At 36.9% G+C, this 24,672-nt stretch overlaps 2 protein-coding genes across 4 annotated transcripts; both read left to right on the top strand.

Annotated features, from left to right (window-relative positions):
- Positions 1-1,458: 1,458 nt before the first annotated feature.
- Positions 1,459-15,103, top strand: LOC113736565 (uncharacterized). Of its 3 annotated transcripts, none has more exons than XM_027263597.2 (19): positions 1,459-1,972; positions 3,434-3,613; positions 3,789-3,935; positions 4,190-4,280; positions 4,878-4,996; positions 5,295-5,485; positions 5,574-5,784; positions 7,148-7,388; positions 7,797-8,263; positions 8,458-8,548; positions 8,703-8,890; positions 9,042-9,394; positions 9,682-9,778; positions 9,867-10,085; positions 11,748-11,987; positions 13,002-13,211; positions 13,706-13,975; positions 14,061-14,264; positions 14,569-15,103. In XM_027263597.2, exons 2-19 carry the CDS (start codon positions 3,446-3,448, stop codon positions 14,731-14,733), a joined length of 3,672 nt encoding a protein of 1,223 aa, XP_027119398.1. In that variant the 5' UTR covers positions 1,459-1,972; positions 3,434-3,445; the 3' UTR covers positions 14,734-15,103. The 3 variants fall into 3 exon arrangements, with proteins under 3 accessions (XP_027119398.1, XP_071900801.1, XP_071900800.1); XM_072044700.1 differs by having other exon boundaries at positions 1,544-1,972; positions 9,042-9,398; positions 9,686-9,778; XM_072044699.1 differs by having other exon boundaries at positions 1,833-1,972; positions 7,782-8,263; positions 9,042-9,398; positions 9,686-9,778.
- A 4,225-nt stretch (positions 15,104-19,328) lies between these two features.
- Positions 19,329-20,678, top strand: LOC113737787 (nonsense-mediated mRNA decay factor SMG7-like). Its single transcript, XM_027264964.2, has 3 exons — positions 19,329-19,662; positions 19,988-20,110; positions 20,303-20,678. Exons 1-3 carry the CDS (start codon positions 19,489-19,491, stop codon positions 20,516-20,518), a joined length of 513 nt encoding a protein of 170 aa, XP_027120765.1. The 5' UTR covers positions 19,329-19,488; the 3' UTR covers positions 20,519-20,678.
- The last annotated feature ends 3,994 nt before the right edge of the window (positions 20,679-24,672 follow it).

Here is a 24,672-nt window from a genome sequence, read left to right as displayed (position 1 = left end):
TTGGTGGCTCTTGAGAGTTGAGCCCATGAGATTCTGAAATAGTATTGCAAATTATTCATTTCAAAGCAGCCCGAGAAAGCAAATTATTGGCATTTTCTCCAACCTTCTTCCATGTAATGATACGTGATGGATGTTCTTATGGCTTTTTATGTTCTCATTATTGCTCTTTTATGAATGTTCTTACAGATATCGAATCATTTGACTGCTTCTGAAAGTTGACCCTAAAAGACTATAAATTATGATTATGTATATATGCCAGGAACGTGCTTACGAAATTATTAGAGACAAAGTCAATGGTAGTTATCAAAAAGCTTATTATCATCAAAAATATTAAAATGTTTAAGAATCAATTGTATTTTGTCCCCCAAACTGAAAATCAAAACCCAGTTTTCTACGAAATTATTTCTCTTTGACATTTCACGAACATCTTATATGCATTCCCAAATTAATCACATTTAACTTAAACACCTAGTCTCAAGTCCTTTCCTAGATGTTTCATATAGCTATTAAGCATATTTTACCCGTAGACAATCAAAACTACAACCATTTCCTAGATGTTTCAACGGACAATTTCAGCCCCAAAATTGCAATAAATTCTTTAAATTCTAAGCCCTGATTTCACAAGAAAATCTTGATAAACAAAACAAATGAAATATAAATAAATTACAGCAATATAATCAAACGATTTCAAGAGAACATGATGGTCTAACCTCGTAACCGCTATTTTTCATATACTCTTTGGTTGGCTACCACCGTTGCTAACCTTTTGTTGTGTCTGACAGGGGGGAAACCCTTTCTCCTGAACCTGTGCTATCTATAAAGCATATTTAGCTTTTCCTCCGCGCCTAGGCAGGCCAATTGATTGACCGAAATGAGAATCAATGTAGTAGAAGGCAGAAACAGAAACTGAGGCATGAAACCTACCAGAAGAGTTCAGCCTGAAGATATGATAGAATTGCTTAGCCCGCTTGATCAATTTTCTAAATTTTAGCAGAAGCTAATCCTATTCCATAAGATGATGATTGTACTCCTTCCTTTTCTAGGAAAAAATTTCTACAATCTTCCGTGAGGTGAAAAGATAATAAAAAGAAGGGAAGCAACTTTAGACAGATGTGGAAACCCAAACCGTTTTCAGAAACTGATTATTTTCTTACTTTAATATGTAAATTTTTTACTTTTAGTATTAATAAGTTTAAATTAAACAAAAGTAACATTTGTCAAATAATAAGTAAATTAAATTATTGAAAGGGTAAATTTCTATTTTTGACTAAAACTTATCTTTCAAGCATATACTTACTAGTTTTAATTAAAAATTTACTAAAGTTAATATTAATTATTTTAATATAATATTTAAAAAGTCGCTAAAAAATTCGATTTGTCACTAAAGGTGATAGAAACCTGTAATAGTAGGTTTTCCTAAGATCTTTACCATAACTATAAGCACTGTAGCACTGCCCCTTTCTTTCTTTCTTCTTCTTCTTTCTTTCTTCTTTCTTCTTCTCCGCTACGTCTTCTTTCCCATTTTGGCCGCCTCTTCAATCGCGCGCCGCCCACTTGCCCGCGTGACCGCTGCTGCCTTCCACCACCACCTCGCACGTCCTCTCTCCTCTTCGCGAGCCACCGCCACCAGAGGCAGCACCCACCTCGTGTCTCCGCCAGCGACGACCAGCTCGTGCGCCGCCGCCGCTCACCAACCACGCGCAGGCCACCTCGCAGCTCTCTCTTCAGCCGCGACCCCTCCGCACGCCACCCAGCTTCGACCGCGCGCTCCACCAGCTCTCCTTCACTGTCGCGCGCTTTGCCCAAGCCGACGCCGTCGCTGCTGTAGTCGAGCGCCGCCGCCCGTGCCCACGCGTAGTCGCGCTCCCTCGCAGCTCCAGCCCACGGACGCCGCCTTTCCCCCGCGTCCTACACAGCGCCTCTTTTTCTTAGCCACTACTGCCCCAGTTTCTTCATTCGGCCACTGGGAGAGGTATTTGCTACTAAATCCCCAATTTTTGGTTTGTATTGGATTCACTTGGGGGTTTGTCAGTAGAGTGGAGTGGCAATTGGGTTTTCTGCCTTAACTGTGCGGTGCACCAGTGCTAGCAATTGTGCTATTTTTCTCCGTATTATTGTGCTATTTTGCTATACCTGTGGTACTGGTAGAGTAACTGGACCTTAATGTGGTACCTCTATCTGGTTGGCTGCGTTTGTAGTGTCCAGTATCTAAGCCCTTTTCATTGAAATTGTTGATTTTGAAATTGTTGATTTTGAAATAAGATTTTGACTGGCCAACTGGAGCCATTTATTGAAATTTTGGGTAAGCTGAAATATTGCACTTGTTTCTTACACGTCAAATATACATGATACTTAAGCTGCCTGTGAATTTAGCTAGGAAAATGGACCCTTGGCTGAGGGAAAAAAAAATCTGTGCAGCAACCGAAAGTTTACTAGGAAGAAAATTGCACAAAAAGAATGTGTGTTCAGATACAGTTCTGTGTTTCATGTATTTCCTTTAATTTTGATGGGGAATAGCATTTGTGAGACAACTTCAGAATGGCGAACTAGCTGTAGAATCAGGCAAGAGATAATTTAAACATCTTAGTTTAATTGGATTTCTCTAAATGGCTGGGCTGTCTCTAGTACAGCAACTGCGGAAATGTTGGTTAGCATGTTCAGCATGCCGACAAACAAGTTAAATGACTTGTTTATGCATTTGTACTTGGTGGCTGAAGTCCACTTATCAGAATATAATCATTTTCTGGTTGTTGGAATTTTCCTGAATCATTGAAAGGAAGAAAATGCTATTTGATACCTACTTAGTGGCACCATTCTTGGATAGCTACATCAACAGAAGGTTTATCCAGTGTGGATAGGACATTTTGCTTCTTAAAGTTATACATAGCCTATAGAAATTATTTTAAGTAAACGAAGGCAAGATGCAACTTTGGATAAGTTAAAGTTATGAAATGGAGTTTTCTATTATGTGAGGTTAGTCCAAAATATTGACACATCAAAACTAAGGAAGACCTCCGATCAAAGTTGTTAATTATGGAGTTTTCTTATGTTAATTGTGGTTTAGCATTTATATCTTATTTTGTGCACAGGTATGTGTGTGTCTATATATATATATATTATTTATTTATTTATTGAATCGGGGTTGAACCGGTCCGACCGAATTCATTACCGTTTTCGAATTTGAAATCGGTTGCGGAATGAATTCGGTTATGGTCAATTCGAAATTGAAAACGGTTTAGATTTCTATAAGTCGAATAACCGAATTCATTGCACCGAATTACCGATTTTGCACCGAATGCACACCCCTACATTCCACAGCCCCTTCCCAGAGGCACTTCCACCGCCTCCCTCCAATCCAGGGAAGAATCCCAAAGAAAAACCCTAGAATTTCCCTGAACATCTTTCTAATTACCACTCAATATTATTCTGCCAGTAAACCCTAACCATGGCCATTGATGGTGGAAATCAATCCCAATCCCACAAGTCTCACCGCTCTCGCCAGGCTGGTCCCTCCGCCAAAAGGAAGTCCAAATCCAATAAGAAGTCAAACAACCGGGACGCCGCCGCCGATACAGACGATAATAAGCAAAATCAACGCCAACATAATCCCAAGGTAGTATTTGTCTATATTCAACAATGTTTATTGTCTATGGAAGCTTAATTTTGTGTTCATGATGGGCATTTGCTTCTTTTGTTTCAGAAAAATTAAGGTACTGCTGTACTTGAAAAGCATTTCTTGGTAAATTTCGTGTTCAATGGAAGCTTAATTAATTTTGTGTTGATAATAGGCGTTTGCTTTTAATTCAACTGTGAAAGCTAAGCGGCTGCAAGCGAGGGCGACGGAGAAGGAGCAGAAACGGCTTCATGTGCCGACTGTTGACCGGTCCACTGGAGAGCCAGCTCCCTTTGTCGTTGTTGTGCAGGGACCCCCTAAGGTCATACCTATGGTTTCCATATTGTTTTTCACTGCTTGTTTCAATTTGATTTTATTAGTTGCAAGTTAAATTTTTTTTGAGAAAATCTGTTTATGCTGTCTATGCAATTCATTAGTATATCCATCTATTCTTTAATGGATTGGACTGATTTATGAGTTTGGGTTCTTTGTGAGTTGGCACCTTGTATTTTTTTTCCTTTACATTGTCAATATGTGGGATTCTTTTAAATTTGTGGTTCTTTTGTATCTTAATAGGTGGGAAAGTCACTGGTGATAAAATCGCTTGTAAAGCATTATACCAAGCATAATTTGCCTGAAGTTAGAGGGCCCATTACAATTGTCTCAGGTTTGTTATATCCTTTGCAAGCTCAAGGGCATTGGGATTTGAACTGTGCAAAGTGGAATCTCAGTGTTTGGTCTAGCATGCCTTTTGCCTTTATAGCCTTCAGTTTATATCTTGTAATTTGTTTAAACAATTCTGGAAACTGTCAAAAAATTCTATTTGTTGTAGCTTTTCTGCTAGGTTAGATAGATAGATTGAAACTTACTGCCAAAGTGACTTCGCGTAGAGTTCAGTATGGTTCGGTACAAGTCTAGTAAACAAAGATTAAGTAATGGGTACATCAGTAATGTTGTTTTATTGGACTATGTTCCTTTTCTTATGAGAAAGGAGGAGGAGGTGAGAATATGAGCGAAACAAGTGGAATACATATTTAAAAGGCATTTATTTTGTTTCATTCTGATTCAAGTGTGATTTTTATTTCCATTTTAAGCGAAAATGGGTTTGAAGCTGATACTTTCTGTTTCTTCCACTTCATTCACTCCTTACATGGACTAAGGAAGCCTTATTGTTGCCGTGGTAGATGTCTATGGTATGAAATGTTTCTCTGCTTCAGCATATCCTGTTGAGTGATCAAATGTTTTATGATTTCTATTGGGACAGGTAAGCAAAGGCGACTGCAATTTGTGGAATGTCCTAATGATATTAATGGCATGATTGATGCTGCAAAGATTGCTGATCTGGCATTGCTTCTCATTGATGGAAGCTATGGTTTCGAAATGGTGACATATTTTATTATCTATATTGGATAATTGTTTTTCTGACATTTTTTTCAAGGGATATTAGGTGTTTGTACATAGAGATGGGGTAATCTCAGAGTTATTTCAATTTCTAATCTTTTATATTAGTATAGATGTGGACTCATTTCCATATGTACAGATTGCCACACTAATTCCATGTCTCTACTGGAAAATGAATTCATCTTTTACTCTTTGAAGCTGGGGTAGGGGTTTTGTGTAGTCTCCGTTTTCATGCCTGTTTTTGGTTATAATCATGTTTGACTTCCTTTTGTGGATGTAGGAAACCTTTGAATTCCTTAATATATTGCAAAATCATGGGTTCCCTAAAGTTATGGGTGTTCTCACGCACTTGGACAAGTTCAAGGATGTAAAGAAACTTAAAAAGACAAAGCAACGGCTCAAGCATCGGTTCTGGACAGAGATATATGATGGAGCTAAGCTATTCTATTTATCTGGTCTTATTCATGGGAAGTAAGTGCTGAATCTATATTTTTATTTTTTCTTGTCAGAGTGTCTCTGGCTTACTGAATCACTTTTATATTTGCCCTTCTGGTAACAGGTACACCAAGCGTGAGATTCACAATCTTGCACGGTTTATTTCTGTTAAGAAGTTTCCACCATTGGCTTGGCGACTTTCTCATCCATACATCTTGGTAGATCGATTTGAAGATGTTACTGCTCCAGAAAAAGTGCACATGGATAATAAGTGCGACAGAAATGTCACACTATATGGTTATCTACGAGGATGTAATTTGAAAAAGGGAACCAAGGTATGCAATTAGTACCCTATGCCCTTTGTTTTGTAAAATCTTGGGGAGGCTGAAGTTGGGAAGGTGAAGGGATGAAACATTGGTTAAAGGCAAGGAACGAGGACCTTTATTCAATTACCTTGTTCAATTTTCTTCTCCTGGGGTATTGAATAGTATGATACTAATGCATTTACAATTACTATTGAGATTATTAGCCTGTAGATGCACAGTATTTTAGCGGGGCCCAGGGCTGAGAATCAAAAACATTGGTCCCTTGTGCAAGACAAGGAAGAGAGACCTTTAACTACTGGATTCTGGTGTGATGCTTAACTGTTGTTGAGTTAATACTACTAATCCATTTGCCATTAGTAAAGGATATTTCAACTTTTTGTAGTTTTACTTTCATTGTTTAGTAACAGCTGCAAGATCTCATATGGGCGCCTTTTGACAAAGAGAGTGATCCAATTGTATTTTGATGGTAAAATTTGGCTACTTTTTGGAAATTAGGAATGGTCCTATATAAAAGAAGAATGGAAGATTGGAAAGGAATAACTTGTGGGAGATCCTTTTTGCTAATTGATATAAAAAAATCCAGTAAAAGTCCTTACCTGGGGTAAAGATTTTTGCTTACGGGGGAAGTCTTAAAGGACTATGGTTTTTGACCTCTTCTGTTGGAGCTACAAAATGAAGTGTAGGAGGATTCATATTTGAAAAAGTCAACTATGAGAACACCTTTGAAGTTTTTTAGATACATTAGCGTCTTAAGGGGAAAGAGAGGAATGACACACCAATAGGGAGGGTGTTTTTGTGCTTTGGAAATTTTTTGTTTAATATTCTCGACAAAGGTCGGTCAAAGGTGGAATCTATTTCTTTCAAACTATTGACAGAATATTACTTCACTTGTTCCTTCCTATTGTATATACTTTTGCACCTTTTGCCTTAGCAAATTGCAGTTTGGATTAGTATACTGCCTACCTGATATTTTGATTTCTTGTTTGATATTCTGCCAAGTATCAATTTCCATTTTCTCTTTTAAAAGGCCTTCTTCCCATTCTTGTTGGCCACTTTGACTGGATACATGAGTTTAGAAGAGTACATTTTGTTATATCCGTATTTGTCTTTTGTCAGATAACCAAAGTATCCTCATTTTTCTAATTTTGCCAAGTTTTGCCAAAATTTATCGAAATTACCAATCATTTTAAGTTGCTGATAGAGATTCCTTTAAAGTTTGCATTTTTCTGTGCTGTATATTGTGTTGTTTGACAATTAACGGTGTTCACCACTTTGTTAGCGGATTACGGAAAACTGAAAAGTGAATGTGGACGAACAGGGATAGAAGGGGTATTAGTTGGCTGCCTAAAATAGTAACGTGTTACATTACCAGGTACATATTGCTGGTGTGGGTGATTGCAACTTGGCCGGTATTACGGCCTTAGCTGATCCTTGCCCCCTACCATCAGCAGCTAAGAAGAAGGGACTGCGTGACAAGGAGAAGTTGTTCTATGCTCCTATGTCTGGCCTGGGAGATCTCCTTTATGATAAGGATGCTGTCTACATAAATATAAATGATCACTTGGTGCAGTTTTCTAAGGATGATAATGCAGATGATGGAGTAGGCCGAAAAGGTTCTCAGTTCTATTCTCCTTTCTTTCGTTTCCTTTTTTTCTTCTATCACACTAGAGATGTTATATTGATTTTTCATTTTTTTCAAGTAGTTCAACAAGTTCTTTTGTTGTGAGGCTTCAATCTTCTTTGAGTATTTAAAATGATCTTAACTTACCTATTCAGTTTGTTTTCCCCACCTGTGGTGTTTTGTTTGTATAATAACAACGAAGGGGTGGGTTTATCTGTATATGGGTGTAAGCAGATCTATTGGTCATTTGGCTTCAAAATGTACAGCTGGGTACTACATATGCATTAAAATACTTGAACACTTGAACTGGCATTAAAATGCAAATGCAAGCACACTTGAACACTTTTTCTTATAACAGATTTGTTTTGTTGCACCTGAATGTCAGTCTTTTGGATGTCAGGAAAGGACCGTGATGTTGGTGAAGTTTTGGTGAAATCACTTCAGAATACTAAATATTCAATTGATGAGAAGCTAGAAAAGAGTTTTATCTCACTTTTTGGGAAGAAACCTAACAGTGTATCAGATAAACAAAGTGATGTAACAGATATTCATGGCTCCATGGAGAATAATGGGAATATGGAACTCATGGGGCAGGATCAGTCTGCAGCAGAAGCCATGGATAATGCCTCTGATGAAGACAATGATTCTGATGACAATGACATTTCAGATTTTTCAGATGATGAGAAAACTCTTCAGATGGATTTGACAACAAAAATGCCAGAGGATAGTTCTGGGGAAGAAGATAATCTTGCATCAGACAAGCAGCCCTCTTCCAGAGATAATTATACTGAACAGATTGATTTTCACGAAGGAAGGATGAGGAGAAAAGCTGTTTTTGGAGATGTTAGTGACGCTGATGATCCGAAGGTAACTCTGTTGAAATCTCTTTTAGTCATGATAGATTACTATAGTTTATTGTTGAATTATGAACGTTCAGCTACTGGCTTTAGCGCACTCTACTTTTTTTGATTTCTGACCTTATGCCTGAAATTCTTATCAGGATTGTATGTCTACCCCTGATGCTGTTTTTGTGCTTATGCTCTATTTTGACTCTAGTGCAGGATTCTGATGATGATGATGATGGTCGAGATGGAAGTGCATCATCTTATTCCGAGTCCTCAGAGGATGACGCTAGTGATCCTACTAGAGCCAGTATGATTTCTATCCTCCTATAGTATTGTCTAATCTTGTGCCAGTGGTTTTTGCCGTTTCCTTTTAGGCATGCATTCCTGTTTTGCCTTTTGCTGTTCATGAATTTGGGTGACAATGGATGAGAATGAGAATTGTGGTCTTTGACATATTGTAGATCTTGAGATGGGAAATGCTTCTAAATGGAAAGAATCCTTGGTGGAGAGGACTGCTTCGAGACAGAATGTTAATCTCATGCAACTTGTGTATGGGAAAGCTGATAAGACTTCTACTGCTTCAGTAAATAGCACTGTAGATGAAGAAAGTGATGATGAATTCTTCAAGCCAAAGGGGGAGGGAAAGAAGGTTTGTCAGTTGCTGATATTGAATTTTTTCTACATGTCTAGTTGTCCATGTTATGTAGGATTGTGGACCAGCAGTATTTGGAACATAGGTTATAAAGATGTTAATAGCATACTTGGCCCTGCTAATAGTTTTGGTTGCTTGCTGTATGTAGAAATCACAAGAAGGGTCAGATGTTGATAATCTAAATGCTGAAGATTGCTCCAAGTTCACAATATCGAGTGGGAGGAACTGGAAGGATGAAGAAGTGATAGTAAACATTCGTGACCGTTTTGTAACAGGAGATTGGTCAAAGGCAGCTCATAGAGGTCAAGTCTCAGAAGCTATCGACGATGATGAGGATGGTGATGTCTTTGGTGAATTTGAGGACTTGGAAACAGGTCAAAAGTATGAGAATAGTCAAGGAGCTGATATCACTGAACGTGATATAAACAAGAAGAATGAGGATTTAGCGAATGAGGAGCGGAGGCTCAAAAAGTTGGCACTTCGTGCAAAGTTTGATGCTGAATATCCTTTTATGTGAAGTTATAAACTTTTTTCATTTCCCTCTCCTCCCCCCCAGCCCTTCCCCCGGGGTGGGGCTTTCCTCTCACCCACACACCCACCCAACACATGCACAAACTATGAAATCAGTTAAAGTCATGCATGTTCGTGTTGACTTGCAGCATCTTAGAATTGATTTCCTCTTGCACAGAAAATTTTATTTTTGTGGTCATGTCTTGCTCTATGATTTGTTTCTTTCATGGTACTTGGGACATTCATACATAAAAGTGTTTACCTTCACTCCAGTGTACATATAATGGATCTGATTCTCTTGATGAAGAGAATGATGATACGAAGGGCTCCAAGTTCAGTCGTAATCAAGCTAATGGCTCTGGTTTCTTCGATAAGGTGGGCTAGTTTCCACTTTTGTTATTTGTTATCATTCAATTTGGCTTCAAAAACAGGGAACCACAACTTGCTCTTGCTGTTCTTGTAGTTGAAGGAAGAGATTGAACTTCGGAAACAGCTAAACATGGCTGAGCTCAATGAACTTGATGATGACACCCGGGTGGAGATCGAAGGTTATAGAACTGGGACTTATCTCAGGCTGGAAGTTCATGATGTGCCCTGTGAAATGGTTGAATATTTTGATCCTACGCATCCTATTATTGTTGGAGGACTTGGACATGGGGAGGACAGTGTTGGATACATGCAGGTCAGTTATCTTGGTAACATATTTTGCACTAGAATACCCTCGTTGCCAGCTCCATCTCTCAGGAAACTCAAAAAGAGAGATAAGGCTGCCTTTTGGTTTTTTATTTGGATATCATGCTTGTTTCTTGCTTTATACTCTAAGTAGGTCTGTGAGAAGTTTGGATAAAAGATCAGAGCCTACCCTGCACATTTTCTTACTGGTTTTTTAATTTAACATTTTAACACTACAAGTGGAAGTTCTGCCCTTAGCAAGTGTCTTTTGTTTTATTGTTGATTCAAATCACTTTCAAAGGGGTCCTTCTGGCTGTTCCACAAAAGGTATTGCATCTCAATAACATTTTTAGAGACATTTTTAGTGTAGGAAGATGATACAAGGCTTTACTATTCGTTCAATTGAATCCTCTTACTGTTGATACTAGATTGTGCATGATTTCGACTCTCAATAACATTTTTAGAGACATTTAATATTGACCCATGTTAAATCCAAACTTAAGTGTAGGAAGATAATACATGGCTTTACTATTCGTTCAATTCAATCCTCTTACTGTTGATTCTAGATTGGGCATGATTTTGACTCTGCTGTACTGTTGTGACATCTCCTTATGGTTGGCCTGGGGTGCATTACCTCTTCAACCCCCTTTACTGCTCCTGCAAGTCTCATGTCAGTCACATGTTTGACTTCTATCATTTTGGTATCAGGCATAATTCCCCGTTCCTTTCAAAAAGTCCTCTATATCCAAGCCCCTTTATAATTTGGGCAAGCTATGATGCCTCCCCCGCCCCCTCTCCTTTCAACAAAATAGAATTCCTCGGTTCTAGATTTCAGCAGGCCACTTAGATGTTTAGCAGAAAGAAGGAAAAAATCGTTACTGTGTTAATACTGATGTTCATTTTTCCTGTGTTGCTTTCTTATCTCTGATGGGTTGCTGCTTTTGCAATATTGTCTCTGTTGCCTACAATTGTGCCTCAGATACGAGGTAGATACATGAGCTTGAAAGCCAGCTGTAGGATGCCTTGCTCATGGTTGTTGGTGCAGAAAGTTTATAGGGGGCAGTAAGGGATCTGCAGTAAAATAAGATGAAATGAATTTTGAGTGCCAATGCAGTTGTTCTAGAGCAGAGATCCTCTTCTTCCCCTTTAGATGATTTTTGGTTTTTCTTCTGTGTTCCCTCTCGTCTGTTTTGTGCCTTCTTGTTGTAGCATCACGTAAGAATCAAAGAAACTTTGGCCTTACGGACAAGCAAAAGACCTTTTTTTTGGGGGGGGGGGGGAAGGTGGGGAAGGAGGGTTCACTTAGATGAAGATGAACTAACATGGTTCTGCCGCATCTGTCGAGTTTTAAACAAGGGAATTCTTGGTGTAGAAAAGAGGAAAAGGGTCAGGGTACTTAAATGTGTAATGGGAATTTCCGGATGATGCTGGGTAAAACTAGTTATTGACAAGCTCAAGGAAAGTAGATACCCATTTTGACCCGTTATAGTTGACTTGGGTCATTTTTCCTTGTACCTCATACCTGTTTCAATGGTTAAAATTGTTAATGCTGCAGTCTCTAACACTGTTGTAACCCCCTTCATGAGAAACAGTAAATTGGTTGTTGCATACTATTCCTTTATTTTGCCTTTATCTCAATCTATTTAATCATGACATGCTTGTAATTTTCTAGGTTCGCTTAAAGCGCCATAGATGGCACAAGAAAGTGTTGAAGACTAGAGACCCCATAATTGTCTCCATTGGATGGCGACGTTACCAAACTACACCAGTATATGTCATCGAGGACAGTAATGGTCGCTATCGTATGCTGAAGTACACTCCAGAGCACATGCACTGCATTGCCATGTTTTGGGGCCCTCTTGCACCACCACATACTGGTGTGGTAGCTGTCCAGAACTTATCAAACAATCAGGTATGTTAGCTCCATCTCGAGTTCAATGTTAAGGGTTAGTTATGGAAAGAGTATATTTTGAAGGATATGACTTGACATTACTTAATGGAACTATGGAATACATTCTCTAAATTTGATACAGTGAACGGATTTAGCTTCGGGGGGAAGTTGATTAATTAATGGCAAAATCCACTATGACAAGAAAATTAATTTTTTTTTATTGGATGGTTAGACATGTGAGGGCATGTTTGCAGCTTTCATCCATTGCTTTGTATCAATGCGTTTCTTGTACTTAGTTTCTTTTAACTGATTAAACTACAATATCTGCCATCACGCAGTTAATGACCTTTACATTTGTTGCCATTGGTGAGATCATGATCCAGTTAGAAGTTAAGGAGTTTTCTTATCTGTGTCTGGAAAGAAAACTTCTGCTTTTTATGGGTTAGTGAATGAGACTACTCATCAAGTGCTATTTCACACTTTACACACCTTGGTATTTGTGAAGGAAATCAAACTTTTCTTTGTATTGAGGGAAAAGAAATAGTTTCAAATTAGTTAATTTAAGTTTCAGAAGATAGTGGGTAGTATGCAGGGCTACTGCACTCTCTGCATAAGATGTTGAACAAGAAGAAATATTCTGTGCTTTATAGTTTCATTCGAAAACAGTTGATATTATCGGTGACTTTCAATTTGGATTGTGGGATATTCAAGCCATCTATCTAATGCAAGTGTACAGTTTCTTAAGCCAACCGATTACTTTCTTTTTAATGGATCATACAAATTGATCTGGAGAAATGAGGTCTTCTAAATTTTGCTTCTCAACTAGTTAGCTTTCATCTCATGGTTCTCAGAAGCTCTAGAGTTCACACAATTATGTTCTGGATCTGCACATATATGCAGTTTCAAGAATAAAAGAAATGCACTTGGTTTTCTTCTTTCTCCTTCTGAAGTTTAAGCTTGTGATTGTGCTTAGAATTTGTATTTCAGATGCTTAGCTATGGTTCTACACTTTGACTGCTTAACATTGGTTGTCAGGCATCATTTAGGATTACGGCCACTGCTACTGTTCTAGAATTCAACCATGCTTCACGAATAGTGAAGAAAATTAAGCTTGTTGGTCACCCGTGTAAAATTTTCAAGAAGACAGCACTTATCAAGGACATGTTTACTTCGGATCTTGAAATTGCCAGGTTTGAAGGTGCTGCTGTCCAAACCGTGAGTGGAATTCGCGGTCAGGTTAAGAAGGTAATTTTCTTGTTCATGACTACAACATGACGAGAAGGAATTGCTATGGCTGTAATTCCTTGACTCTTGACTTTAGGTCAATGTTTCCTGTTTGACTACTTATTCTCATGCATTTTGATGCTGCATTATGAATTGCAGTATCTGTCTGTCTGATTGGGATGATGCTATTAATCTAGAATTTCTTAATAGAATCCAAGTTTCATGACTAGTTGTTTAGCTTATCCTTCAAGTTTGACCTGGGGGACTTGATTGATCAGTGTTAGTATAGATGACCTTTGTTCTTTTAGCATTTTTATGCATTACTTTCCACTATAATTGACATTCTCTTGCATACAGATTTTCATTTTTGAAAGTATAGTCAATTGGTTGTTTATGGCCATTTATGTTTGTATGAACTGGTGTTTCTTCCTCTTATGTCTTTATGTATGTGTCAGTGTATGAGGGGAGGGATTGGCCATGTAGTCTTCTTATTAATTCTTTCTTATGTATTTTAGGCTGCAAAAGAGGAGATTGGCAACCAACCCAAAAAGATGGGTGGATTTGCCAAAGAAGGGATTGCACGGTGCACATTTGAAGATAGAATTCTCATGAGTGACATAGTTTTCTTGCGTGCTTGGACTCAAGTGGAGGTTCCTTGCTTTTACAACCCCCTGACTACAGCCCTGCAGCCACGAAATCAGACATGGCAAGGAATGAAAACGGTTGCCGAGTTAAGAACAGAACTAAATATTCCAGTTCCTGTAAACAAGGATTCCTTATACAAGGTAACTGGAAGATAAGCCAGAAATGGAATCAGCTTATATTAATGGGCTACTGTTTCTTATTTCCTTTTCTTGATGTGTATAACAGCCAATTGAAAGGAAACAGCGAAAATTCAATCCATTAGTTATCCCAAAGTCACTACAGGCTGCTCTACCCTTTGCGTCAAAGCCAAAGGACATTCCTGCTCGAAGACGGTTACTTCTCGAAAATCGTAGAGCTGTTGTCATGGAGCCTCATGAGCGCAAAGTGCACGCTCTTGTTCAACACCTTCAGCTTATTAGGAATGAGAAGGTATGTATGTTCTCCTTGATCAAACTTTCTGTAACTGGCATTTCTGATCAAAATTTTGGACTCTAGGCCTTGAAAACTCTGACAATTCATAGCTCGATTTTGAATTTGATTCAGAAAAGGACTAGTTATGAGTTATCGCCTTTCCTTGTATCTTTCGAGTGAAGTTGGTTTCTCAATAATTGCTGTATGACTACAGCAAATTATCTTTACTCATCTTTGACCTCAGCCAAATTGTCTTATATGGAGGAAGTCACCTATTGTCCTTGGCATTTTAAAGTCCCTAACTGCCAATGACTGTTTACAGATGAAAAAGCGAAAACTTAAGGAAGAGGAGAAGAAAAAAGCACATGAAGCTGAGAAGGCAAAAGAAGAGCAGCTGTCAAAAAAGCGCACGAGAGAAGAGCGGAGGGACAGATACCGGGTACAAGATAGATTAAACAAGAAAATCCGGAGAAACTCAGGATCATGATTCTGCGTTGCCAGTTCACTGTGAGTTTTAAGTGAGTGAGTTTCACTGAGACCGTCATCTGTGGGAGTTTTGCAGTGTCTTGAGGGTGAAGAGGTTTAACTCATGAGTTCTCCCGTGACTGTAAAATCCTTGTTATCAGCCATGGGCTTGGAGACTAAATGGAATATTGGTTGGCCATGGATTTCTCGAGATTGTAGTAGGATAAGCTTTTAGTGTATTGAAGATTTTTGAGATATAACAGTCAATAGCGATGATCAATTTTGTAACTTTTTCTTCCCTAAGATGGGATTAGATACGCTTGTATGTTGTTGGTAGAAACAAAATTCATTATTAAAGCACCTACTATATATATCGAGCTTAACCTCTGAAACTGTTGTTCTATATTTTGCCTTTTTTGGTCCACAGCACAACGCCAGCTTGGTGTTAGAGTTCATCTGTCCCGCACGAATAATGGAGACTATCGGAAGACTTGCAGACATACAAGTCGAGGATGTCAGTTTACTGCCTGTATTTTGAGTGCATGTAAAATAGGAGCCAGGGAGTGAATCTAGGCATAGAGTAAACAAGTAAGATCGTGGAATTAAAAAAATATAAAATGACCATTTTATCCTCAATTAGTTTGAATTGAAATTTGCGAGTCTCAAGATTTGTAAAATAATTAGAGATTTTTTTTTTTTTTTTATTGAGTTGGTATCATGCATTACTACTAATACCTTGTTAGCTTGATTTTGAGGGTTAAACTCTTTAAGAGTTGGTGTTATGAATCACTATTAGTATTTTACTAGCTTGACTTTGAGGGTAGAAAAACTTTGTGCATTTTCAAGTGCATGAATGTATTCAGTGTGGGACAATTCTCTTATTCTTAATTATAATTTGAATTTCTAAACTTTCATTGATTAACAATTTTAATTCGAAACTGTCAATTGAGTCACTAAACACCTTACAGTGTAATTCAACAATAGATAGTTTAAACTCCATTTCAGCCAAAACATAATAGTAACAAATAGTTTAAATCATTTAGACTCCAACAAATTGCTATTTTTTCAATGAACAAGTTTTCATATGCATAAACAGATAAAAAAAATTTATTAACCATATCCAAACCATGGACATCTTGTCTTGTCATTAAAAGATATATAGTAAGAAAAATTCATAGCTTTTCAACTGATTCTAACCATATATACAAGTAAATTAACAATGTAATGTACTAACTAGCTAAGCTTGTAAGTTTAAGGTGTAAAGTACAAATTGTTGATAGGCAAAAGGGTGCATATAGCAATTAACCATTTATTTGTTTTTTTTTAAAGAGGTCTGTATAAATGTAAAAGAGATCCAGGACAAATCCCTAAACCACAGATCCTCCAATGACGGCGCAATCAGCCGAGACCTCAGCAGGGGAAAGATGTGCTATCAGTACTATTACTTGGTAGTCTATCCATTTTTCTTGATTGCTAAGGTCTCAGAAAAGCTGTCAAATTCACAGAGGCTCTGAAATCAAATCTCAAAAAGGGCATCTCAGAAAGCCAATTGTTGTTCTTCTCCATCAGCTCTTGGCTCGCTATGGTGCCTACACCACCCAAAAAACACAGTCACAGAGTGATGGGGCCTGTAAGTTGCTGCAATACGGGGAAGGGGTGCGGTGGGGTGGAGGTAACGGACGGAAAAGTGGGGTGCAGGTGGCCTCCCGGGTGGCGAAGGCGGAGGGGACGAGGGAAGGAGGTGGGCTTTGAAAATATCCAAGAAACTCATAAAATAAAACACTTTTGTTTTTGTGGACAGGGTAACTTTTCTATTCTACTTCTACGGATCAATACAGCCGCTTGTAAAACTTTCAGGAAATCCTAGAGATGAATGCAAGTCAAGGTTTCGATCCCTTGATCTGCACCTGTGATGGCCAACTACTCTAAAAGATGGTTGTGTTGGTTTTAGAAATGTTTTACAAGCACCTAAAAACTCCCTGTTCGAACGCTTCTGTATCTTTTACATTCTTTTGAGAATTGGATATTCATGCTCATATAAGTTTCAGTTGTTAAGATTAAGGTTCGATCATAAAAGGATATCATGTCTTGATCTCCTTATTAAACAGGTTCTCTCACGGAAGCTTTACTCTGGAGGAATTGTAGTCTAAAGAAACATACTACTGTAAATGGGAATGAAGGGAATGAGGTTGGACGGCATTAGGGATGGCAGTGGGCAGTTTTGGACCCTGTCTTCAAATAATTCCTCTAACCCCGCCCCACTGGTGGGCGTCCACGGGTGGAAACTCGTTTTTTTTTTTTTTTTTTGGTTTTGGGAATCAAACAACTCAATAGACTACTACTAGTAGGGGTGCCTGTGATCCAAAATATTGATCCGACTTGCAAAAATCGGGTCAATCATTTCGTGATTTGTATTCGGATCTGTTGATGCAAATATTCGAATATCTGCATTATGTAGATCGGATCAATTGGATATCCAATCCGTATTTGATTTTTAAAATTTTAGAAAAAAATTAAATTTTTTAAAGATAAAATGAAATTTAAATGTATTAGAGTTTCAAAAATATCAGATATTTATTTTTTCAAAAATATCATATACGTGATACGTTTTACTTGCATGTGAGTTTTTACTCATAAAAAAAAAAGAGATTTTAGTTGAAATTAATCTTTGTTTGTTGCAATATAAAGTAACTTCCATATTCTTTTCTTACTTTGATTCAAACAAATAAGATTAAATATTCCATCTACAATTTTTTTATACACAAATTATCTGACAATATGTTCAAAAACTTGACATTATATACAATTGTCGTCCTCCTCGTCTCTCGCCCCATTACTTCGTCATAGAGCAGGCACCCTCTCCACAATTGTTATCCTCCTTTAATAGGATGGGAAGGATTTCTTTCTTTCTTTTTTTTAATCAATTGCTCAAAAGATCATCACCATTACACGAGCTAATTTCTAGGAATATTGTGTTTTCCGTTAAAAAGTTTTAGCTTTTTTAAGGTTTATGTCAAATATCTTTCTAGTCTTTGCGTTGTTTAAGTTATAGTTTTTGCACCTTAGTCCTTCTATGATTGTTTGAATTTTAAAAAAAAGAAAATATTCTCTATCTAATTTTAAATACACCTATGAAACTTCTATATGTTGCACTTTTAAAGTCCTTCTAAGTGAAACTAATCATACCCTAGTCATTATTGAGCAAGATTTGAGTTGTTGGGTGAGGTTCCTTTGGGATATAAACAATTAAAAATGGAACAGGGAAGGAAAAAAATGACATTAGCGAACGCAATAAATATTCAACATGAAGAGATATTCTAAACATATAACTATATATTGTAAACATAAAAGACTCTAATGATGAAAGCATTGATTTAGACCTAGGATTCTATGCACCTTGTGTAGTGAGCTTAGATTCAGATTCTGAAAATGAAGATACATTTTTTTTTTAGATGAACTTAACATGAAAGAGGAGGAAGCCTTTATCTCTACAGCTAATCCAAAACTCCACTTTTCTATATTTCAGGAGGGAAAGTGTTAGTTACATGCAATATCTTTCTATATATAATGCATTAGTAATAGGTTTAGTTTTTAAAAAAAATGTCATTATTTATTTTTTTCAATTTTACCCTTAAATGATAAAATAATATACAACCATCTCAAACTCCACATTCACATGTTTACATAACTGTTACTACTATACTTGTCAACCATTATTATATTTATCTAAAATCTTCCTACTAACTTTGATAATAAAAAAAATAGAAAATCACATAATTAATTCTTTGGTGCAACTAATTTGTTATTTGTATTTTTTTTTGCATTATTTATTTTTTCTAAAAAATATGCACATACATAGAATGTGTCTCACCTACTAGTTTTCAATGACTACCACTTACTACCCACTGTTTTAAAAAAACAAAAAAAGTGAGTAAATTTTTTTTTTTCATTTAGTTCGCTTTCGTTTACTTCGGGGCAAGTAACTTTCCCACTAATCAAATAAAACCTCAAAATTATCGTTTACACATAATTAAGAAGGAAAATCTTTACACATAAAATTATCGTTTACACATAACAAAGAAGGAAAATCTAAAAAATTGGATAGTTACAAATTCTATTTGCCTAAGTTGTCATTAAGCTAGTGTTTTTAATTTTTTACCTCAAACTTTTGACTAATTACAAATTCTATTTGCCTAAGTTGTCATCAAATAAGTTATTTGATTTATTGTGGATTCCATATCAGCTCATTTTAAAATCGGGAAAAATCCATTTTTCATCCTCAAACTTTGTGACTAAGACACATTTGGTCCCCAAACTTTTTGACCAGACACATTGAGTACATGTATTAACTATTTTTTGCCACATTTAGTCAAAAAACGGGAAAATTTTCAATTTGGACGGTGAAACCCACGTGGCCGTTAACTTATGCATCGGGAATCAATGCAAGTCAGACTAAAGTCCACACATTCTCTCTCTAATGCAAGTCGACACAAAATGTTGACTAAAAGTACACTCAAAGTCTAAGGGTGGAGCTCCTTTTCCTCTCCAAGTTTATCTCTTTCCCACCGAGCTTGTGGAGTGAAAAGCTGCGTGAGATTAGCAGAGGTAGGGGAGTGATTCAACGAAGCTTTGAGTGTACTGGGAGTGATTCAAGACATTCCTGTCTGAAGCGACTGACTTCTATAGCAATTTGACCAAGGCTTTCAGAGAAGTTTGTGGTCTGCCAGGGGAGGTGTTCTTGTATAACAAAGGAGACAGTTCATTTTCTACTGAACAAATGAAATTGAGCAAGTGTCAGTTTGCATGCCACCGCTTTCTAATATGTCTTGGGGATCTTGCTAGATATGGCGAGCTTTGTAAGAAACAGGATGCTTCTAAATGGTCGGTTGCGTTTACTTACTACTTAGAAGCAAGCAGGATATGGCCAGCTAGCGGGAATCCCCATAATCAAGTAGGTTTCTTCATATTACTTAATGATGAACACAGGCTTTGTTTAGCTCTAGAATGTTAGAAAAGCTTTGTATCTGTCATTTTTGCTCTTACACTATTTTCAGTTCCAAATTCTCTACTAGTGTTGGGGACAAGCCTGAATTGGCGAACAAAAGTCACTTTTGAAACCATCCTGCGGACCTTGTTTCATTTCTAGATTGATTCTTTGGCAACAGTTGGAGCAATTGTTTAATCCTGATTTTTAAGAAGTTTCTACATTCAAATTCATTTGTTAAACTTATTCTACTGTATATTTCCTCGATCTTAAAATTTGTGTTTCTTTGCAGCTGGCACTGTTAGCAACATATGTTGGCGATGCTTTCCTGGCATTGTACCACTGCACGAGAAGTTTAGCTGTTAAAGAACCTTTCCCTGATGCATGGAATAACCTTATGCTACTCTTTGAAGAGGTAAGAGTTCTTCTTTTTTATTTTTATTTTTTTCATCCTTGCCTTTTTACCAAAACTATATGTAACAAAAGAGGAAGGAGGGAGGTAAACTCAGTAATTTTACTTGTAGTTTTTAGAATTCTTTGCTTTATTTTTAAATTTGATTTTTGAAGTTAAGTAGTTAGGAATCTATTGTTTCTTCTGATTTTGCAGAACGGGTCATCCCATCTGTCTTCACTTTCCAGTGAGACACACATCGATTTGTTAAAGCCATTTGAAAAAGTCTCCTTGCAGGCCGCACCACAGTCTCTCACTGGATCTTCAAATAAGAGTAACTTGGAAACTAACAACATCTTTTCTACTGCAAAAACTGAACTCTGGCCCCTCTTTGTGAGATTGATAAGTTTTTTCCTTGGGAGATCCAGGTAATTAGAGCAACACAATATTCTCTTGATCTGACTTATATTCTGGCTAACCCATCAGAAGACAACAAACAGGATTAGTCCCTGCTGATTTTGTGACTATTTTCATTTCTGTTATTAGTTATGGTGCTTGTGAAGATAAAAAATCATGTTGTTATTTGCTATTACTTCTGTGTGGCGGACCATTAGTTAGTCAAGCTTGCAAGAACGCATTTTAACTGGGTCACTCCGTAGCAAACTCGGCAAGTTTAGTAGGTGTAGCCTAAGGCATGGTATATCTTTCTTGAATTTATTTGGAATATCATCCTACAAACTGGTCGAGATCATCACCTTAATTCTCTCAGTTCCCTGTTTGGGAACAACAGGGAAATTCGTTATCATCTCCTCAATTCCCTTTTTGCGAACTGCAGGGTGGATGTCAGAGAAATAGTGAATTTTTGCTGATTGAAGAGGAACTGATATTGTAGTTGACTGATTTAAACACCAAAACTCCACTATTTGTGTCGACTTGCATTAGAGAGAGAATGTGTGGACTTTAGTCTGACTTGCATTGATTCCCGATGCATAAGTTAACGGCCACGTGGGTTTCACCGTCCAAATTGAAAATTTTCCCGTTTTTTGACTAAATGCGGCAAAAAATAGTTAATACATGTACTCAATGTGTCTGGTCAAAAAGTTTGGGGACCAAATGTGTCTTAGTCACAAAGTTTGAGGATGAAAAATGGATTTTTCCCTTTTAAAATCCATTGATTTAGAATCTTTCCTAGAATCCAATGTCTTGCATCCAATAAGATCCTTAGAAAATTTTCAGTAGCTTAAAAACAACTCAATCCGACATGAAAATTCTTTATTTCAAATAAAAAAATGTTAAAATGACAAACAAATATTGGACACAAATAATATCACAACTATTTATTATATACATACTACATCGCTATATACATGGGCTAATTGCTTAGAATATATATATAAAAAAAACATCGCACAAATGTATCTCTGACACACTCTATTTCTCATTCTCAGCACAGCAGCAGAATGAATTGTAAACTCTGCAAAAATATCAGTGGGACAGCGGCCCACAATTTTTTTTTAAAATTAGCCTCTCCCCAGCTGTGTTGACTAGGCACGACTAGGGACAGGCGGTCCAAAAAAAAAAGGGCCAGGGGCCTTTGTTTGTCAGCCTTTCTCAGGCTGATTTCTCAGCCTTTCTGTATCCTAAATAAATTTCATTACTTTAATTTTCAAAATAACCGATTAAACTAAATTTTAACCATAATCTTAAATATATATAATTATATAATTCATGTAGAATTACTATATAATATAATTCATATAGAATGGAGGGAACAATTTATTAAAATTATTGGTTTTTACATGCATAAAATACTTTAATTAAGTAAATATAAGAAACCTGCCCGTCAATCAAAGTACGACCTTGTCGTGCTACGGGACAAAAGCTTTGCCTTTCAAGGTACATTATTTAATCAATAATTTAATTGTTATCAAAAATAGAAGTTGGACTATTTAATCAAAAATAGAATTTAATCAATAGAAATTGTTATCAAAATTTCGAGAGGTTTATCCAATTGTAAATATTTTAACTCACGATCAATTGTCATGACAAGTGACGAGAACAATAAAAAAGAAAAAAGTTATAATCTGCAAATATCAATAAAAAAATTTTGGGGAAGAGATTGATATAGATGAAGAATTCCTGTAGTCGTGGACTTTTGTAAGATATCATATATGCTGCGTGTGAGGTAAAAATGTAGTTAAAAAAAATATATAGAATGGAAGATTCTTGGAAGATGCAAAAATGTTGTTTCGGAAAAAATATTGATTCGAATTGGTTGTATTATTACGTACGCCAAGCCAAAGTAATTATAATAATTAATTCCTGTTTATTGGAATACATGAATCCTTCTTTAATTAACAACTATTATGCATTTAATAATGGTTTAATAATAATACAAAATTGAAGTAAAAGACAAATGGAATACTTACAATACAAAAGGCATCTGGGGACATGAATAGTGAGGTTAGGTTAATGTATTTATTTTAAAAATTAATGAAATGAAGTATATTTAAGATTATGGTTAAAATTTAGTTTAATCAAGTTATTTTGAAAATTAAAGTAATGAAATTTATTTAGGATACAGAAAGGCTGAGAAATCAGCCTGAGAAAGGCTGACAAACAAAGGTCCCTACCCTTTTTTTTTTGACCGCCTGTCCACAGACGTGCCCAGTCAGCACGGTTGGGGATAGGCTAATTCAAAAAAAAATTGTGGGCCGCTGACCTACTGACATTTTTGCAGAGTTTCTGACAAATAGCCAGAGATACATTTGTGCGATGTTTTTTTTTTGGGAAAATTGCAGAAACCTCCCCTGAAACTACTGACAGTTGCACTGAGCTCCCCTCTAAGTTCTGAAATGGCAGATAGCACCCCTCAACAGGAACATTAAGTTGCAAAATCAGTCCAGGCAGCTTCAATTCCCATTAAAAAATTAGCTGTACAAGTGAGATAAAAAATTTGTTCCAAATTTGCCCTGATGTTGGTTGACAAGTAGTATTAACAAGGGAGGGGCTTTTTCATTAAGCACAAGGAAGTTCAGGGGGTATAAATGCAACAACATGCTTCCAGATGATGACCTGCAACAACTTCATTTGCTGAGAAACCAACGGCTACTTAACGGCTAATTGATGTAACTAAGGCACTAGCTTATAAACGATGGTCAGTAGCAAAATGAATACCAGAATCTGGACTCATGTATGCAGCAGCAATTTTCTAGCTCAAAACACAGCTTGCTTGATACTCAGTTTGGCAGTTTCAAGTCATATTGCAGAAATCAGAAAATGGCTTCTTCCAGCCACAGGAGAACATCATGGAACTCTCCTACATCCTTCACAATACAAAACAAATATTGCTGGTGCAATAGAAAGGCAACATTGAAGATTTCTGAGTCTGAAAACAACCCCAACAAATTATACTTTTTTGGGTAAACAACAAAAAAGCCCCCTGTGGTTAGGCAATCATACATAAAAACCCCTTGTGGTTTCATATCATACCAGTCGATACCCCGTGGTTTGAATTAACCTGAAAAGTGGACGGAAATCGTCAAATATTCGGCGTGTGTCTTAAACGAACTGCAAAGGCGCGTGCATATGCGAAAAACAGATTTCCACCACAAACTTTCACCTGATATGCCTATTTTAGCCTTCACTCTTTAATAATAAGAGACCAGCTTCCGTTTCTTCTGAGTCTTCATTCAATCTGTTTCCAGATTATTCATTAACTACTGTAGACACCAAATTTTTAGTGTATTTTTATTTACTGTTATTTTTATTTTTCATGCTAGTTTTTATTTACTTTTAGTCTTTTATTTTTGTTTTAAGTCATTTTAGCATAGAATTTATTTTTTAAAAAAAAAAAAAAGAGGGAAACCCGCAAGCGGGTTTCAGGCTATTTAACAAATTACTTAAAAAAAAAAAAATTTTTTTACATGCAAGCTGCGTTGAGTTGCACATGCCCATCGGAGGGCCCTAGGATGCCCAGCAAAACCTCCCCTCTCATCCTCACCCTTCAGGTGAGGGTTTGAGAGTATGTGTTTGATATAAATAGAACAGAAACGCAGCTTTTAGTCATTTTACATAAAGGGGAAACCCGCAAGCGGGTTTCAGGCAGGCTATTTAACAAATTACTTAAAAAAAAAAAAAATTTACATGCAAGCTGCGTTCTTCAAAAGGGTATTTTCGTCTATTCACTCAGCTCCGTCTGTTTTGCCGATTTCCGTCCACTTTTCAGGTTAATTCAAACCACGGGGTATCGACTGGTATGATATGAAACCACAGGGGGCTTTTATGTATGATTGCTTAACCACAGGGGGCTTTTTTGTTGTTTACCCTACTTTTTTTGTGCAAAATGCAAGTACTTCCAGTGGTATGAGGGTCCAGAAGAAGAAGAGGTTAACAGTAGAAACTATGACACCAATTCAGTGCTACAATCGCACCTACAGCAACAAAGGTCTATGGCTGTTAGAAGGGAAATGCCAATTGTTCTGACAAGTGCAGTGGCTATACTTTTCATCATCAATCTCATACTTGTTGCTGTTTATGTTTTCATCCATATTGTGAAGTCAATAGGCTGATGCTATCCAGAAATG

This window comes from Coffea arabica, chromosome 3e, assembly GCF_036785885.1.
Source record: "Coffea arabica cultivar ET-39 chromosome 3e, Coffea Arabica ET-39 HiFi, whole genome shotgun sequence".
Classification (NCBI taxonomy): Eukaryota; Viridiplantae; Streptophyta; class Magnoliopsida; order Gentianales; family Rubiaceae; genus Coffea; species Coffea arabica.
This window is presented reverse-complemented; position numbering and strand designations above follow the sequence as displayed.

Excerpts from the sequence above, each read along its gene's own strand:
- LOC113737787 (XM_027264964.2), top strand. The coding sequence starts at position 19,489 with ATGAAATTGAGCAAGTGTCAGTTTGCATGCCACCGCTTTCTAATATGT. Across the intron at positions 19,663-19,987 it reads GCGGGAATCCCCATAATCAA|CTGGCACTGTTAGCAACATA; the intron begins GTAGGTTTCTTC and ends GTTTCTTTGCAG. Across the intron at positions 20,111-20,302 it reads TTATGCTACTCTTTGAAGAG|AACGGGTCATCCCATCTGTC; the intron begins GTAAGAGTTCTT and ends CTGATTTTGCAG.
- LOC113736565 (XM_072044699.1), top strand. The coding sequence starts at position 3,446 with ATGGCCATTGATGGTGGAAATCAATCCCAATCCCACAAGTCTCACCGC. Across the intron at positions 4,281-4,877 it reads GCCCATTACAATTGTCTCAG|GTAAGCAAAGGCGACTGCAA; the intron begins GTTTGTTATATC and ends CTATTGGGACAG. Across the intron at positions 5,486-5,573 it reads TCTGGTCTTATTCATGGGAA|GTACACCAAGCGTGAGATTC; the intron begins GTAAGTGCTGAA and ends TTCTGGTAACAG.